Raw genomic sequence first — 18,355 nt, forward strand, 5'->3', positions numbered from 1 at the left:
GAGCATTGAAATTCACTTGGCTGATTCCAACACTCATTCCAAACAACTCCTTGATCACCTTCGAGGCCGAATCTTCCTTGAAAGAAGCATTTCGACTCCGAAAAAGGTAAATGTTACAAGAAGTTTGCGACCATCTGATAACCTATGGTGTCACCGATACCAACGCGGGTTCAAATTCATTCTCTAGGGAATTAGCCCGCGAAAAAGGTGACTAGTACCAATCTCCATTATGCTAATGTAAAGAAGAGGAGTCTGGTAACAACATGTCCCACGAGACCTTGTGGACGCCTTGCTAATGCCACGTATAGATCGGCGCCATTTTCATATCGGAGACAAGGTTTGTGTCGGTAAAATCCGACGTAGAGGCGATCTTTCCCGTTGTTATCCTGCTGATCTGACCAGGAAGCAACTTTTAGCGATTGCGCAATGAATTGGTACGGTGGATTTTTGGTAACTTTATTTGTAGTCTTGTTGACGTTCATTACAGTGGAATGTACTGAGTTGACTTTCGAGTTGGAAGACAACGCGAGGCAGTGCTTCTATGAGGATGTCAAGAAAGATTCCACAGGGTCGCTGGAATTTCAGGTCAGTGTCTGATTACCCTAAAATTTGAAAATAGTATTTTTTTTCATGCAGTTTGTTAAGCGTCAAGACTATAAGTTACACAATCCTTATATGATCACTTACGTTTTTGTCCACATTTCACGTCACATGTTATGACTTATGAACCGGTATACCGGCTTCCACTCCAAAATACCTCCTTGTCAGGGAGCTTGATCGGAATTCAAAGTTTTGATTTTTTTCTAAATATTCAATGACGATGACAGTACATTCAATCGCAGAAAACGTTTGTCACAGCTCATTATCTTATTTAATTTGATAATTAACGTGACTTGACTGAAGTGCCAGGGCATCCTTGTTCGGTAATTTCTTGATGTTAGAGATGTATTACTGGGTTTGTAAAGCCAGCTTTTATATTCAGATAAGGGATTTCATTGCATGTTTTGGGATTGTTCCAAATTACTCCTATAGTCACAGACATCCCCAATTAACCTTCTGGGGCTGGTTGCTCGAAGCCCGGTTAGCGTTAACCATTGGTTATGAAGTATCAAAACCTATAGGTTTCCATGGTATTCAACGCTGTTTAGCGCTAACCATGCTTCGAACAACCCAGTCCAGATCGCTAGCTTTCACCTGTAGTATCACATGACTTTTTATGTACACAAACCTTGAAAGCTCGGACATATACCGTAAACGTCCATGTATAAGCCGCACATTTTTTCACAAAATTGAAGCCATAAATCAAGGGTGCGGCTTATCCATGGATACATCTGTGTTTGGAGTTTTAAAAAACCTTATTAATATTCATACAACTTCTTAAGATCTCAGTAAAGATACATAAAAGAAACTGAGAGCATGTTGCTGTTGTTCATTGACTTTTTAATAAATGGTGGCTCCTAAAGGAGCCGTTTGTGTCTTCCAGTGTTTATCGGCGAATCTTGCTCTCCAAGAGTTCTTTCAAGCGATTAATTTTCCCTTTACTCGAACTAGTAAACACGAACCTACAAGGAATCTCCATTCCTCCGCACAGCTGTTTGCAGTGACGTCTTCGACCAGTCACTTCCACGCATATCTTTCCGCAACGTGCGATAAAATACCACAAAATTCGCGAGTACTCGCAAGGTAAATGGCCGACTGTATCGTTGTCCTTGACCACCTTCTCGGCAAATTTGTCGACTGCATTATCAAGCTCCTGTTCTGCATGAAATTTTTCGCCTATTGCGGGTACATCTTTATAGACGTGGTCATGATACCCAGGCATCACATCCGTGTTCAAAAAATTCTTGCAACGTAGGCCATGGCCCAGACTCCTCCCCACACTTAAAGCTTGGCTACTAAGCACTCATTCGTTTTGTTTCAGTATCGAAGGAATTTCAACTTTATGGTGAAACCTTGATTGTTTGTCCTTGTTGGTTTATAGCAATAGAACGTTACTGGAACTTCAAACTTTATTGTATTACATTTTTTTCCAAAATCTGCGCTTCTAAATTCGGGGTGCGGCTTATCTACGGATGCGGCTTATACATGGACGTTTACGGTAACACATACAGCTGTAGTGAGATTTTGTGGCGGGCAGACTTGGTGATGATGCAACAGAGACACTAGTCACTTCGATGGTTAGGATTTGGCGTGGGACGTGATAGTTTTAGTCTCGTATTTCGATAGGATTGACAGGGGTGAGTCAGGTTTTTTTCCATCTTCGTTTGCTGGGCGTACGGAAACGAAATGCATTCCTCGCGTTATGTTATTTACGAGTGTACCTTTGTGTATTGAAATTGTCATATATATATATATATATATGGGCTTTAAGGTCGGTAATAAAACAGAATGAAAGTGATTTTAGTGTGGTTTATGAGCTGCATCAGAAACAGTCATTTCCACCGTTTATTGCAAGTTGCAAAATGTTCAGGATGAAACAGCGTGTTTCTGTTGCACGTAAAAATGATGCCCAAAATGTTATTATATAGGGATGTTTGTGCTTATGCCATTCTCTATTTTCAAATGCCCCATAAGAAAGTTTGTTTGTCCCCAAATTTTGCATAAACTGTTGCTTTCAAATGCTCTTGGGGCCATTGCATATTCCCAAGAGCATTTGAAAACAATAGTTTATGCAAAATTTGGGGGGGGGGGGTGGGGGCGGGGGGCAAACAAAGTGTATTATGGGGCGTTCGAAAATAGAGAATGGGTTGTACCAACTGTGAGACATTTTCTGCACTATCAATTCTTTCTTGAGAAGACTCACTTGCACTTTGAAGCGGTTACATGTATGACCCCCAGTCCTCACATTTCCATTGCCTTGCTGTGGTTCTCTCAACTGTAGTGGTCTCCCTGTGCTATTGTACTTAGGTCACGTGACTAGCAAAACCACGCACTTGAGAGCGGGTTTGGAGCTAAGAATGTTACATGGTGTCAGAAGTGGGAGTGGAATTTCTGATAATGCCCTTCGTAAAAAGCTACTTCAAGAATCGCAGCTAACACTGGAGAGATGCATGGATTATTGCCGAGCAGCCGAAGCGGCAAATAGCCAGCTAAAAGAGATATCAAGCCATGGCCCAGACACCGTAAATTATCTGAATAAATCAAAGAAAGGAAAGCCTCAGTCGAAGCCACAGTTTCGAGCTCAGCCAAACCTCGGAAGAAACGCTGGCTTGCCAGGAAATAAGCAAATGATCATGAGAGATTGCAAATATTGTGGATGGAGACATGTGCGTAAGAAAGAAGAGTGTCCTGCATTCGGAAAGACCTGCAATACATCTGGGGGAAAAGACCACTTTAGCAATGTCTGCACGCATAAAATACAGCCTGGTAACAAAGCCCCTTCCTGCTGCAACCTGCAACAGAGCAAGCTGAGAGTGCATGAGGTACACGAAGATGCACCAACTTCATACAAGGATGAACTTTGGGCTCTCTCATTTGCCGGAGAAGTTTATAGTGTTTCTCACAGCAAAAAGCGAATCAGTGCAGTCATGGAAATTGGAAAGAAGACAGTGGAGATGCAGATAGACACTGAAGCATCTTGTAATGTCCTGCCTCGCAGTTGCCTCCCAGACGACACAGAAATTCAGACTACAAAAAGAGAACTTATCACTTACTCTAAGTCTAAATTGAGAGTGTTAGGAATAGTAAGAGTCCACATTCGAAACCCATGCAGCAATACAGAGTACATGTATGTAGCAGAGTTTGTCGTAGTTGAGGATGGTTTCGCACCTGTGATGGTGGGTTTGTACACAAAACCAAAAACAAACAATAACACACACACACACCCTTCCCACAATTGCGCAATGCACAAGCATGAAACTTATAAACGAAAATAATTAAAGATTTTAATTTAGGATAGGGAAAAAAAAAATTGTACAACTGTAGATCCTAATATTATCGGAAAAAAAGAAAAACCTAAACTTGCTTAATATTACAGACTAATTAGGGTACTTAAAACTAACCTCACTTAAATAATTGTCTATTTCTTTACAAAACTGAACGATAACACTAATTATACTAATTACTTTACTCTAATGTTTACAGTCAAACAGTTCAGTCCTGTGCCAAACTAGTAGCAAAACCTTTGACAAGTTCTTTCCCACCTTGGCGCTTCCTTCTCTTCCGGCAATCAATTTCTTCTTTCACACTTTACGGCAGCCGCGTCACTTTCTTCGAGTTTTCTCTTCTTCTTGCTTATCTCAAGCTTCAATTCTTTGAAGTGTTTTTCCTCACTCGCCGCCACTGACAAAGGGGTTTTGTCATCGATTCTTCCGGCAGCTCCCGCTAATGGCTCTTAGCAGTGTTCTCCGTTCTTTTTCCTTTTTGCCCTCAGGCTTTCGCTCTTCAACTCTTTGCTTTCCTGTACGTCAACAAACCTTGGGCCACTTCAACAACCAAAAAACGCCCACGACTTTTTACATCTATATATAGTTAACTAATTCATTCAAATTACGACTACAAGCAATGACTACATTACAACACTTAGAAATTCTATAACACTAAATCAGATAATGCATAATACACTAGGGAATCGTACAATTGGTAATTAACACTCACACTAACGAACAAGACGAGTGGCTAAAACTATCTACAAACTGGTGACACAAAAAAAATAATTACGTGACTGCACCTCTACTGGGGGCTGAGACAGCACAGAAAATGAACCTCCTGGTAGTCCAGCACCAGAACATCCTGCAGCCTAACGACCAAACACCTCAGATTATCGAAGACAGCATCAATAGTCTGACCGAAGAGCAAGTTCTAGTAGAGTACGCTGACCTGTTTAAAGGCCTTAGCAAGAATTAGGGAAACACTTAGAAGTTGACGAGACAGTCCCGCCAGTAGTAATGCCACCCCGTCGTGTTCCAGTTGCAGTAAAAGGCAAACTAAGAGAGGAACTTGACCGCCTTGAAAGCTTGGGAGTACTTGAGAAAGAGGACAAGCCGACGCCATGGGTATCGAGCATGGTTGCAACGCAGAACCCTAGCGGGAAGGTTAGAGTGTGCATTGACCCACAGCACCTAAACCAAGCACTGAAGCGGAGACATTATCCCTTGCCAGTTATTGATGACATCCTGCCAGAGTTGTCTAAGGCAAGAGTGTTCACCAAAGCTGACCTTAAGGATGGGTTCCTCCAGATTCAATTGAATGACGCTTCGAGTAAGCTGACGACTTTCCAGACAGCATGGGGAAGGTACCAATGGCTTCGCATGCTGTATGGGATAAGCCCAGCCCCGGAATGTTTCCAGCAGAAGCTTGACCAATGTCTTGAGGGTCTCAAGGGGGTGTACAAAATCGCAGATGACCTCCTTATTATCGGTCAAGGTGACACTGACGAAGAGGCTGACCAGGATCACGACCTGAACTTGAAGAACCTCTTGGACAGGTGCAGGATAAAGGGTATCAAGCTGAATAAGGACAAGTTTCAATTCAAATGCAGCGAAGTGTTGTTCATGGGCCATGTCATGACTAAGAACGGACTGAAACTTGATCCCCGAAAAATTGAAGCAATTGTCAAAATGGAGCGCCCAGATGATGTGCCAGCTGTGCAGAGATTCATTGGGCTGGTAAAGTACCTGTCAAAGTTCCTGCAAGACCTTTCGGAAATGTGTGAACCACTACGTCGCTTGACACATAAAGATGCCGAGTGGGTTTGGGGCCATGAAGAGGAAGACGCCTTTGAGAGAATTAAAGAAGCTGTTGTCAAAGCACCAGTGCTGAAGTATTTCAGTGAGAGCGGCCCAACCGAATGCCAAGGAGATGCATCCCAGGGTGGACTTGGATTTGTGGTGATGCAGTACGGTCAACCAGTCACATTTGCTAGTAGAGCGCTCACTCCAGCTGAAAGAAGATACTTGCAGATCAAGAAAGTATTGTTGGCACACGTTTTCGGTATGGAACATAACCACAACTATGTCTAAGGCCGCAAAGTCATTTTATGGACTGACCACAAACCGTTGGTCTCAATCTCGAAGAAACCTTTAGTATCAGCACCTAAGAGATTACAGCGCTTGCTACTCCGTCTGCAGCAGTATGACTACGAGATCCGCTACAAGCCCGGCAAAGATATGCTGCTAGCGGACACTCTTTCTGGAGCTTACCTCACAAAGTACGAGCGGTCAGCAACCGAAGTAGAAGTGGAACACATCCATGCCACACACTTTCTTCCAGTGCCAGAACACCAACTCAAAGTATTGCAGAAGGAGACAGCCTGTGATCAAACCCTTCAAACACTCAAGAAAGCGATTGTGGACGGGTTCCCTGATACAAAGCAGGAACTCCCAGCAGCCATCCATCCCTACTTCCAACTCCGTGACGAGCTTTCGGTACATGATGGCATCATATGCGAGGGACTGCGATGTGTCATACCTCAGACATTAAGACCAAGGATCAAGGCGAAGCTGCACGAGTCGCATATCGGCGTGCAAGGTTGCTAAAGAAGAGCGCGAGAAACACTGCACTGACCCGGCATGAATGCAGAAATCACTGACTTCATCCAGAAGTGTGACACCTGCATGGCTTATCAGAGCGATCAATCCAAAGAACCACTAATCTGCCATGAAGTTCCTTCTAGACTGTGGGAGGAAATAGGAACTGATATTTTTACAGTTGATGACAAGAGTTACCTGTGCACGGTAGACTACTATTCAGACAGGAACTGTTATCATTAACAAGTTGAAGAAGCACTTTGCCTCGCATGGGATCCCAAACCAATTGCACAGTGATAATGAACCACCGTACAATTCTGCAAAATTCAGCAATTTTGTTAAATCGTCTGGAACTGAACACATAACCAGCTCACCCGGATACCCTCAGAGCAATGGACGGGTGGAAAATGCTGTGAAAACTGCCAGTACTTTGATTAAGAAAGCCAAAGAGTCCGATTCAGAATTCTTCCTCTCCTTACTAAGCTGGAGAAACACTCCCACTGAAGGAATGAATTCTTCACCAGCGCAACGAATGTTCGGTAGGGGCACGCGAACTCAGCTGCCAACAGCTGAAGTACTGCTGAAACCACAGTCCACAGATACAGGGGCAACAAGAGATCAAGTACTGAAGAGGAAAGCAAAGCAAGCCTATCATTATAACCAACATGCGAAAGAGCTTCCAATCCTCCTGGAAGGAGAGACAGTGCGAGTTGCACCCCAACCTAGCAATAGGTCACAGAAATGGTTCAAGGCAGTGGTACAGGAGCAAACAGATGTGAGATCCTACAATGTGAGAACCGAAGATGGTAGAATGTTCTGCAGGAATCGTAGACACCTTCGCAGCAGCAAGGAGCCAGCCATTCTATCCCTTTAAACGCAATGAACCAGAAATCAGCCCGTCACCTCAGCCGCAAAGAGTTACTTCAGCAAACTTTCTGGACTCCTGTGCAACAGAGTTTCATCTACAAGAGCCTAGCACTGAAACTGTACAATCTGATCAGTCAAGCAAACCGGAAGTTGTAGTGTCTGACAAACCCCAGCCAGGCCAGCACAGGATCACAGGAGCTGGACATGTTTCAAAGCCACCAAGCTATTTAAAGGACTACACTTGAAAGTTAAGGTGTATCAGTGGAGAGAACTGTTGTTGAAACCAACTGGACTTTGAAAGAAAGGAACTTTACTTGAGAGCCATATTCTAGTCAATCGTATAGTTGTTGTTATTACTGGCTAAATTTTCATATAGTGCCAACTTGTTAGTTACATGTAGTTTGTCAACTTGTTGTTTGTTTGTTGTTTAGTGCCAACTTAGGGCCATAGTTCAATTTACAACTTGTGTAGATTTTAGTTTCAGTTCTTTTCTTTTTTTTCTTTTACGAAAGAAAAGGTAAGGTGGAGTGGTCTCCCTGTGCTATTGTCACGTGACTAGCAAAACCACTCACTTGAGAGCGGGTTGTTGAAATAAATCTCGTAAGAGCTTGATTGAAGTGGTTCATCAGTTTCCCTACTTCACGGTTTGGAGCTAAGAACGTTATATCAATGTACTGTAGTTAATTTCTTTATCACTGAAAGACAACAACTTCCAAAACTTCCTCCATCAAAATGTTTGCATCAGTCAAGTTAGAAGCTCTGCTGGTTTATTCTTAATTCATTAATACCACTCCCAAGCTTGTTTTCATTTGATTTAGCGGTTTCATCAACTTGATCTGTCTGCAAGTTCTGTAGTGCAGTGAAGTTTTTTTAATAAAGGCAGAAAACAGGACTACTAGTTGGTAATTGGTGCATTTTTGGGGTAAAATTTCTCAGATACCTCTCCTCATCTGGCAGATTAGTGTCTTTGAATGAAGGGACACTGATCTATGAGTATGTGTGTTCAACTTTTTTTTTTTTGAAAGGGTGTTTTTTCTTTCTCAATCAACAAATCCCTTTTCATGAAGGGGTTCACTTTAGCTACACTCTCATATACATGGACACACTCCACTTTGCAAAGAATTCACGTGTTAAACCAGTAAATAAGGGACAATCATGGAGGGACTTGTATGTGGCAAGTTTCATGATAACTTGACAATATCTGAAGTCGTTAAGAAACAGTGAAATCCCTGATAGTTTCAGATTTTTACAACATATAAAGACTAGGCTTTACATACAGCGGTTTTAGTGATTGAATAGACCATGTTACAGTTGTTTGCTCAGCGACCAAGCCTATGAATGGCTGCGAGGCTGCCGGTGACCTTGCATTGATACAGACCTCACTGCTTTTATCATGTAAACTGTGTTGTTGTAACGCTAATTAGTCCATATTAACATTACAAAAGCGTGAAGGTTTGTATCAAATCAGGGTCACCGGCAGCCTCGCTTCCATTGTTAGGCCTGGTAACTTAGCCACAACTGTAAAATGGTCTATTTGTAAAAAATATCGTGGCCTTATATGTACATATGTAATATAGATGTAGAGCTTATCTAGCCAAACACAAGTGTTCTACCAAATGAGGAGATTCAAGATCAAGTCATAATTATGTTGGTTTTGGATGAATGGGGAAAATAAGAAACATCCAGGGACCCTTTTCTCGAAGGTCCCAAAACTTTACGGGCCTGATTTTCGGATGTCACAACTCCCTCTGTATCTCAAGAAGGGAGAGGATTTAAGTCGTCAACCTTTGCAATCATTTTGCTTTTTGTTACCTTGAAAACATGCTAAAAGATCAGCTTTCCAAAATAAGCATTTGATAGTTTCACAAATGGCAATTTGGGCCGGAAAAATTATTCAAAAACCAATTAACTTAATCCAGGATTAGCGTAAAAGTTTTGTTTCATATTTTCAACTCTTTTCGGTGAAAGTTTCTTTTGCGTATTTTTGTTTTTCAAGGTTGACTTCTTCTAATGTTACACCAGTAAGTTTTGCTGAATATCAGCGTTGAACAGCATTTGTGAGTTGAGAAATAAACTCCTTGGAACTACATGTAGCTTTTAATCTGGGATTAGTTTTAATCGGCTTTTGAACAACCAGGCCCAGAAGAAGACTAGGGAACAAACAAACTTATCCCAAATGTACGTGTACTGCATGACACCATCAAATTTTTCCTTTGCATGAATCCTCCCCCCTCCCCCCACACCCCTCCCATTTTTCCCTTTTGTATTTGCAAGGTATTTAGCAATGTGCTGTGGAACCAACTGTTAAATGCTGTCTTTCCTTTTATGTTCAGGTCATCAGTGGGGGGAACTATGACGTGGATGTAGTTCTTTATGATGAGAGTGGTAAATCTCTATACACCGTTCAAAAGAAGCAATATGACAGTTATAAATTCACAGCTCAATCAGAAGGAGTCTACATGTTTTGTTTCAGCAACGAATTCTCAACGTTTAGTCACAAAGTGGTATACTTTGACTTCCAAGCTGGGGATGAAAGTCCACTAACTGATGAAATGGGAGCTCACCACACAGCTCTCACACAGATGGAGACAGCTTGTGTCACTATACATCAAGATCTTAAGGTTTGTTCGCTAATGTACAATGTACATGTTGTTCTAACGCCCTGGCCACACAAGAGCAAAAGTTGACGAGAGTTGAAACCCTCACTCTCGTTTGGCCAGGGCTTAAGATATCCTGAAGCACATAACGGTACTCTGTTAGCAAAGCCTAGTAGCTTATCTAACTCACTCAGTAAGAAGTGTCAGGAGTTAAAGAGTGTTAAAGGGAATGAAGTTTTGCAGACCTTTTAGCTTGTATGTTTTGTTTCCTATTCAGACCATGTGATTTTTCTCTAGGGAGTCAGGGTGGTTCAGTGTTCTCACCAGACTGCGCCCTTGCAGGATTCCCGCAAGGCAAATAGAATTGGCGCATTAAAAGCCATGCAAACGCGCGCACTTGATTGACAAGGATGCTGCAACTGAAACAGACTTTTTGAAGTAAGGTAGCAGGGCTGCCAATAACGGCCGGTCAACGGACAATGTCCGGTCAAATCCGTAGATGGCCGGACAATTTTTCCTGTCGTTTACGCTGGTTGGAGAAAAAATTGTTTGCGTTTGTAAAAAAGGACTGAAAGGAGGGGAAAAGATGGACACTTAACTACCAGAACAAGAACTTTTAATAAATGATTCGTAGTAGTCATAGAATATCCGGCTGTCGTTGCAAATTTTCGCTTTGTCGTTCCCCAAGTCGTCACCGCAAATTAGCTGGTCTTACCGGTCACGGCAGTGAATTACGTTATTATAGTCCGTGTGGGTTTTGTAAACATGATGTGAGAAGGACAACAAAACCTCTCAAGTGTCGGTACAAGGGTCATGGCACCCTTTGTCTTCAAAATTTAAGTGTGAAAATAACAATGACAAGAAAGCAAGTTTAGATTTATTTGTCTGCTTGTCGACATTTCCGTGTGAATCACTTAAGCTATAAATACCGCAACTAACTAAACATTCTATTTTCCAGGGAAACAAACCTTTTTGGCAGTAAATTCACATATTGACAACATGTAAACTTTACCTGGCCTATGTACGCGATTCATCTCAAACGATTGACCGCAGATTTCATTGTATTACGTGTCACGCATGATGCGAGCGTGGGTCATTTATATAAAATATTTGAAAAATTCTACTCAAACTTTACTGAAGCAAAAATGCAGTAAAAGTTTAGATTGGAAAGGCTCGAAGGGAAGAAATCAGTCATCTCTTCCGGCACGCCCCTAATAAAAGCTTGGTTACTAAGAAGCTTTTCAGTGATAGGAATGTAGATAAGAATTGGATTTATGCACGTCATACTTCGCAAGGATTAGATAATGTTTTCCCCATAGAGTATAGACCTGAAAATTGACGAAAAGTAGCAAAATTAGGCTGTCGTTCTAGTATTCTAAATGGAAAAAAGAGAATTGTCTGTTAGTATCATTTCCCCGGTCCCTTTTAATAAGATATAGCAGTGAAACATTTTAAAATTTACCCTTATTCATAAAATTCCGAGCTCAAATTGTGTCAAATCAACGGACGTGGATTCTAGTTGTTACTTGTTGTAAATGCACATCAGTTAGCTTGTATTATGATGAAAATCAACTAGATTGCAAGCCTCTCTCAATTTTAACAACTTCATAACTAACCGTATAAAAGAGATCCGAAATTCCCGAGTTCAAGACACGTTCTGACCACTCGTTGAACTTTGATCCTGGTAGTCCCTGGTTCAACTTCTCGGCCGCACTCGTAAATAGCCGACTGGTTTGCCTCCGGCCAGCTTTTATTCGTAACAGTAGTTGTTGTCGTGTTAGTCTGGAGTGTCGTTGATTATGTCTCATTGACCCTGGGCATTGTATTGTATTATTGTATCTTGTAGTGTTTTTCGTGCGATACCCAGTGAACCAGTCATTTTGTTTCTTGTATTTTTGTTTTGTTGTTTGACCTTTTTTATTTAAAAGTTTCCCGTAAAGCTTAAAAAATAATATTTCAAGGTCTGCACGAGCTTGACTTCTGTTTGGACAGTGATTTTTTTCCCTAAAGAATGAATACATGTACTTTACGTTTAAAATACGTAGAGAGCTGGATCGAGGAGAAAATGACGTCAAAGACTCGATAGCTTAAGAATGCAATGCGTGTGTACGCGGATGAATTAATGTACGGCACGGGAGTTTCGGGCTTTCAGATTTTTAAACTCGTGTTTTGCATAAATAATTAGCTGCGTTTACACGCTGAAATTTTAAGCTAGTGAGTAAATGGTGTCACTTTTCCCTAGATCTAACCCTCTGAGGTCCAATCGGCCAGTTTGGAATGTGAGTAATGGCGAAGCGTGAAATCCAAAACTTACACTCAAAGTAAACAGTCTTTGGATAAAAATCAAAGCTCGAAATTTTGCTAATCAAGTTTTAAGCAATCACACTTTCAAAATCTGAAGACAACAGGAAGTGATGCTGTTATCATAGTATCACTTTGAGTAATTCTCTATTTTCGAATTCCCCATAATACACTTTGTTTGCCCCCCAAATTTGGCATTAACTATTGTTCTCAAATGCTCTTGGGGACACTGCATATTCCCAAGAGCATTTGAAAACAGTGGTTTATGCAAAATTTGGGGGGCAAACAAAGTGTATTATGGGGAATCCGAAAATAGAGAATGGCTACTGCAACGACAGCGCCAGCACGAATTTCCGTGCATTTGTTTGCCGCATTCCACAAAACAAGATCGTGAAATCACCAAATTTTAGGTTTTGACGACAATGTAAGCGTATACCATTTATTTTCTATTTTTACTTTAAAGCCATTTGTACCCATCGAGTTACAGGATAGTTCACCCGTATTGTATAAAGTGAACAAGACGGAATAATCGCGAAATACTGGAAAAATTATAGGCCATTCCGGAATTGCGCAGGGAACTGGGGCGAGTTTCAAATTTGAACCAATCAATTAATTGACACCATCACATGAAAGATAACATTGAGATTGGCCATCTATCCACGTTTGATGCTTTTAGGTCGAACAAAGACCAAGTTACGGACTTTAAAACATAGTCAAAAATATAACAAACGTCTCCAATTTTGAGGCTGCGTCCCCCAAAACCTTATAAACTCTCAAAAAATATTATCAGATTTGGAACAACTGGAAAATCCTGTCATGGACCTACTATTTGGAAATAGGTGAGGTGAAAATCGCGTTGTTTGCCTATTTTTATGAATACCGGTATTACAGACATCGTGCAAGAAATTAAGAGTTTATATGGTTTCGGGGATGCGGCCTCAAAATTAGAGAGTTTTAAAGCAACCAACCGTGGACAAGCTTCCTGTCGGTGTACGTTAGATCAGTGGCTTGATCTGATCGGCGTAATTACAAGTTGAGAAACTAAATATTTTAAGCAAGAGCCGATACAACGTAGATTTGATTTTACTGGAACTGCCATGTGTTATCACATTTTTTCCAGTATTACGCCAACATGCATTTACTAGATATATAAGTACATAGAAGCAATCCAACATGAACTCTCATTGTACCTGAAGAAGGCTGGTTTGGCCAGCCGAAATATAGTACATCACTAAAATCAAATCTACGTTGTATCGGCTCTTGCTTAAAATATTTAGTTTCTCAAAATTAGAGACGTTTTGGTGGATTTTTAAAGTCCGTAACTTGGTCTTTGTAGGACCTAAAAGCATCAAACTTGGACAGATGTCTCAATGCTATCTTTTATGTGATGGTGTCAATTTATTGATTGGTTCAAATTTGAAACTCGCGCCCCAGTTTTCTGCGCAATTCGTGAATGGCCTATATTTTCAGTGACGTTGACGTTACTGTTGCTCTTGCTTAAACTAGGGCCCTATTTTCTTGACTGTGTTTTTTTCCACGATCTCCAGATTGCAACAGATTACCAAACCCATCATCGTCTACGGGAGTCCCAGGGACGCGACATGGCAGAATATCTGAATGAAAGAGTTCAGTGGTGGTCAATCGGAGAAGCGTTTCTTATCGTTTCCGTTGGAATCTGCCAAGTTGTTATTCTTCGACGATTTTTTGCGGAAAGGAGGTCAACTATTTAAAGACTGAAGAGAACAGACAAATTTGAATATTAATGAAGATCAAAGGTCTTTTGGATGAAGAAAAAGGCTGTTGAAAGCAATGAAACCAACAAGGAGAGCAACTTTGTTGCCTTTGAAAGACTCGTTTTATCCTAACAAGTATGTCAAACGAAATCGCCTGGGAGAGCCATAGCTTTTCTAAGAGTGCAAGGACTTGTTTTTATTCCAACCATTGTTGTAAATTCTAGTGAATGACCATTTATAAAAATTAATGCCTTCATTTTTTTCTTGCTGATTAGAAAATATAGTATACCGTGATGTTGCGTTCATATGAAAGTAGTCTGTCTAGTTTAAATAGCGAAGAAACAAAAATGCTTGACAATTTGAAACTTTCCACCCTTGCCTAAAAATACTTTCTCTATTTTAATCAATTTCTATTACTTAGGCTAATTAGAAACCAGGGGCCCGTTTCTCGAAAGTCCCGAAAACTTTTCGGGCCCGAAAAGCCATTTGTGAAACGGCCAACCGCTTGTTTTGGAAAGCCCATCTTTTGAAATGCTTTTAAGGGAACAAAAAGAAAGAGGACTGTGAAGTTTGACGACTTAAATCCTCTCCGTTCTTGAGATACAAAAGGAACTGCGACACCCGAAAATGGCCCGTAAAGTTTCGGGACTTTCGAGAAACGGGCCCGAGGGCCGGGTTGCTCGAAGCATGGTTAGCGCTAACCAGCGATAAATACAATGCAAACCTACAGGTTTTGTTACCTCTTAACCAACGCTTAGCGCAAACCAGGCTTCGAGCAACCGGCACCAGGTCACTGAACATTTTAAAAATTACTTTCCAAGTAATTTCAACCTTTTTATTGTTAAGAGATCAATTCTTAAGATTCCTAAGTTTGTCGAAATCATTTTTTTCCTCATGGCTACCCTGGAGCCTATCGAAGACACTGAAAAAGAAATTGAACGTACAAATTTGAACTAAACGAACTAATCAAAGATTTGTATTTGTAATTAAATTGTGACAAGTGAAATTAGGGAATAATTTTACGCGCGTTTTGTCCAAATTATTTGATTTTGGACAATTATTAATTTTGGACAAAAGGCAAGTGAAATTATTCCTTAATTTCACGAGTATACCATTTGATTAGCTATTAATATCATGGGTGACAAAATGCGTTCATAAGACGCCATTTTGGCACTGTATGAAAAGTTGCCATGGCAACATTGTAATTTCACGTTAACGCCGACGTTTTGCGCCAAAATTAAGGAGTAATTTGTCACCCATGTTATTAATTGTTTAATTACGTCCTTCAAATAGAGCGATTTTCAATTGAGTGTCGTAAAACCAAAACCAAAGTAATTACTTTGGCCAATCAAAAAGGACGGAGACAATCCGGCAAACCAATCAAAACTCGAAGTAATTACTTGTAGCCGACACAAAGCGCGGGAAAATGTGCACGCGCGAGCCGCGATTGGTTTTGGTTTTACTTCTGATTGGTTCAAAAAATGGCGCGAGAACTTTGAACCAATCACTGAGTGAAGTAATCATAAACCAAAGTAATTATCTAATTACTTTCGACACTCAATTGAAAACCGCTCTAGTGACTCGAAAATTGTAACGCAATATAAGCAACCATTCCATTTGTTCTCGAAATCTGAAAAAGTGTGTTTCAACATTTTGCGTTCATTTGCATGGGTCCCAATACATGGTACACCTTGCGGCTACGCTCAAGATGCTTCAACCTTTTCTTACTACGACCACCAGTTGTAAAAACCCGATATGGTTTGACTCGTCGGAGGGGAACCTCTCGAGCATTTAAGTAAATAAACACCTGTTACTATATCAGTACTTGTTTTCCTAACGGCACACTCGACAATCAATTCATGCAATTTTCTACTTTTACCAAACCCTTAGTGCAGTCTTCTTTAGGGATTCTTTGCATGGAAAACGCAATGTGTTTCTCTTGGGACTGAGGTGTGCATCACTGAGTGCTCCAAAATGACTCATTTTGTGAGTTGGTAGAAAAACTAAACCAACTGTCACTTTGCAAGTTCGTAACAGGAAACCGCTTTTTTAATGAAGTTAAGTGAGTTTCGGTGGTAACTTAGTTTACCATAAGCCTCTCATGATCATATATTAGTGTGAAGATCAGTGATGTCAACAAAAAGTCGTTATATTTCCCACGCTGGTATCAGGCTGGAATCATTTGCATTTCAGACTTTCCACGCATAAAAGAGCCGTTTTAATTTAATTCTCTTTGCAAAACTCAATTTTCTACAGCACTACAGTATCCTTTCTTCTGTTCCTAGTTTCTGGAAAAAAAAATGCAATTTTACCGAGGCGCGAAAAGCTGTACTGGCCGTCGCCTCTACTTGTGATCCGTTGACGAGCGAAGGTACGGTGCTGTATGAAAGACTTTTATCACTAGATGAATTACCTCATCACAGTGTAAACTCCTACAATACAGCCAAGAAAAGGACACCTTTAGTTTACTTTGTACCCCAAATCATCCATCGCATTCTGCCAACCAATAGTTTATCACATAAAATGCAGATATAATTCCGGCTGTTTTCCCATCTGAGATCCATACTGTTTGGCATCTCTAATTAGAGGTGTCCCAGTTATGTGGCTCATTCCACTGTTTTCACAACTGTTTAGCCAACCTCGTTCCAGTGGTCTTTACTCCTCACCCCAGAGGAAGCGAGGGAAGCAAGAACCTGGTTCAGGCTGGTCACGTGACAGTGACAAATTTTCCACCTTGAGAGGGGTCCCCGCTTTTCCGAATATTGTAGCCGCTGGTATATAAAGCTTGAAGCGTATGAAGCGTTGGCTGAAGTTTGGGTAGATCAGCCCCCATGGTTTTTTCAGCAACCTTCAATGTTCGATTTCGGAGAGCAGCTATATTGGAATGTAAATCTAAAGCCAAAACAAGTTAAGTGCTTGGGAGCAGTTTATTTTGGGAGAGACGTGGTTGATGTTTTGCCTAATACAATGTTTTTAACCTATTGACAGCGCTGCTCTTTGGTAAATTTTCCCCATCTATAGTGAGCTCAGGAAAGACAAATTTACGACTTGCAGCCCGTCTCTCTGTTTGGTTTTTGTTTTCCTCATGTCCCCGGAGCCCTTTGTTCTCTCTTGCGAAGGCCCCGTTGGCTGGGAGGAATGATTAGATCTGGGAACGAGAATGGAGAGACACGTGACCAGCTGAACAACACCATCTCTTCCTCAAATGAAGGATTATCCTTTATTGTCAGTTTGCCTTGTAAATAAAGTATTATCCTCCATTTTGATCACTCTGTCCCAGGACTTGTGGTAGCAAATAAAAAGAAAAAAAGTAACATCGGTTGTCACGTCCTTGAAGAAACATGGCAAAGGCAGTCACGCCTTTGCAGTCAAACAAAGGCAGTCAAACAAAGGCGGCCCTTTGTTTGTTTCTCGCACAAACTGTATCTAAAAATAAATCCATTTGTAACTGCGCTGGGGCAAGACCGCAAAGTGATAGATCAACAATCTTATCGAATGCACTGTTGTGTTTAGCCCTTAACAGCCTAAATATACTACCTAGTCAACGCTAGTGCTAAAAATACATTTTATTTCAGTGAATTTGTCGCTCACTAGTTCGCAAAAAATTATCATTATCATTATCATTATCATTATCGTGCTGAGCAAACAAAAGCCGGCTCTAGGGACTCTCCTGCGCCCATTGTTGCAGAACAATGAATGGCTGAATGTTCAGCAGTATTCTTTAATTTAGTGAGTTCAGTCATGTTAAAAATGTACATGTATATTCCGTATTTACTCGAATGACGCCTCCCTCGAATAGCCCGCTCATTTGGGACAAAAAAAACAAATAAGCGCCGCGGTCCCATGCAATGCGGCGCTTATTCGAGGAATTAAATTTTTAAAAAATACCAAAATTAAAAAAAATAAAATAAAAAGTCACTCTAACACAGCATAGGGAGTTTCTTTGCATCAAAACCGATGTTCTTCAGTTCAAAGTGATTGTATTTCATTGTTCGTCCATTAAGTAAAATGCCGATAGAGTCAAATGGTGACTATCGAAAGACGTTTCTGTTAATAATAACAATAAAAGCAAGGTGACACACGCTAACACCAACCCGGTTTAACAACCCGGTGTGTTTCCCGGTGTGGCCAACACATCACGCATGCGCACAACTATTTCACCCGGTCAATTAGCAGCCATGGACAGCTGTTTCGGCTTTTTGGGCCTCATCAGCATGGCGTAGCTAACATACCAGGCGGGTGTGTTCAGCACCCCTTGTTTCTGTTAATCTCCGTACATAAATATTTCGGTGTGGCGCCCTTGAATAAGCGCCGCACTTGATGCGCTTATTCGAGTAAATACGGAAGGTGGGGAGTCTTCCTGTAGGTGCGGAGTCTTCCCCGTGAGATA

The 18,355-nt window shown here is 41.0% G+C and overlaps 2 protein-coding genes across 4 annotated transcripts in view; one reads left to right on the plus strand and one right to left on the minus strand.

Annotated features, from left to right (window-relative positions):
• The window catches only part of LOC138007665 (centrosomal protein of 152 kDa-like), a 35,079-nt gene extending 34,906 nt beyond the window's left edge, over positions 1-173 (minus strand). For all 3 annotated transcript variants that reach the window (XM_068854702.1, XM_068854701.1, XM_068854703.1), the window contains exon 1: positions 1-173. This exon is cut by the window's left edge and continues 2 nt beyond it. In XM_068854702.1, coding sequence (XP_068710803.1) covers positions 1-37 — 37 coding nt within the window. In that variant the 5' untranslated portion in view covers positions 38-173.
• A 114-nt stretch (positions 174-287) lies between these two features.
• On the plus strand, positions 288-15,783 carry LOC138007666 (transmembrane emp24 domain-containing protein 3-like). Its single transcript, XM_068854704.1, has 3 exons — positions 288-585; positions 9,668-9,955; positions 13,780-15,783. The coding sequence occupies exons 1-3, from the start codon at positions 427-429 to the stop codon at positions 13,960-13,962; spliced, it is 630 nt and encodes a 209-aa protein (XP_068710805.1). The 5' UTR covers positions 288-426; the 3' UTR covers positions 13,963-15,783.
• The last annotated feature ends 2,572 nt before the right edge of the window (positions 15,784-18,355 follow it).

Source organism: Montipora foliosa, chromosome 6, assembly GCF_036669935.1.
Source record: "Montipora foliosa isolate CH-2021 chromosome 6, ASM3666993v2, whole genome shotgun sequence".
Classification (NCBI taxonomy): Eukaryota; Metazoa; Cnidaria; class Anthozoa; order Scleractinia; family Acroporidae; genus Montipora; species Montipora foliosa.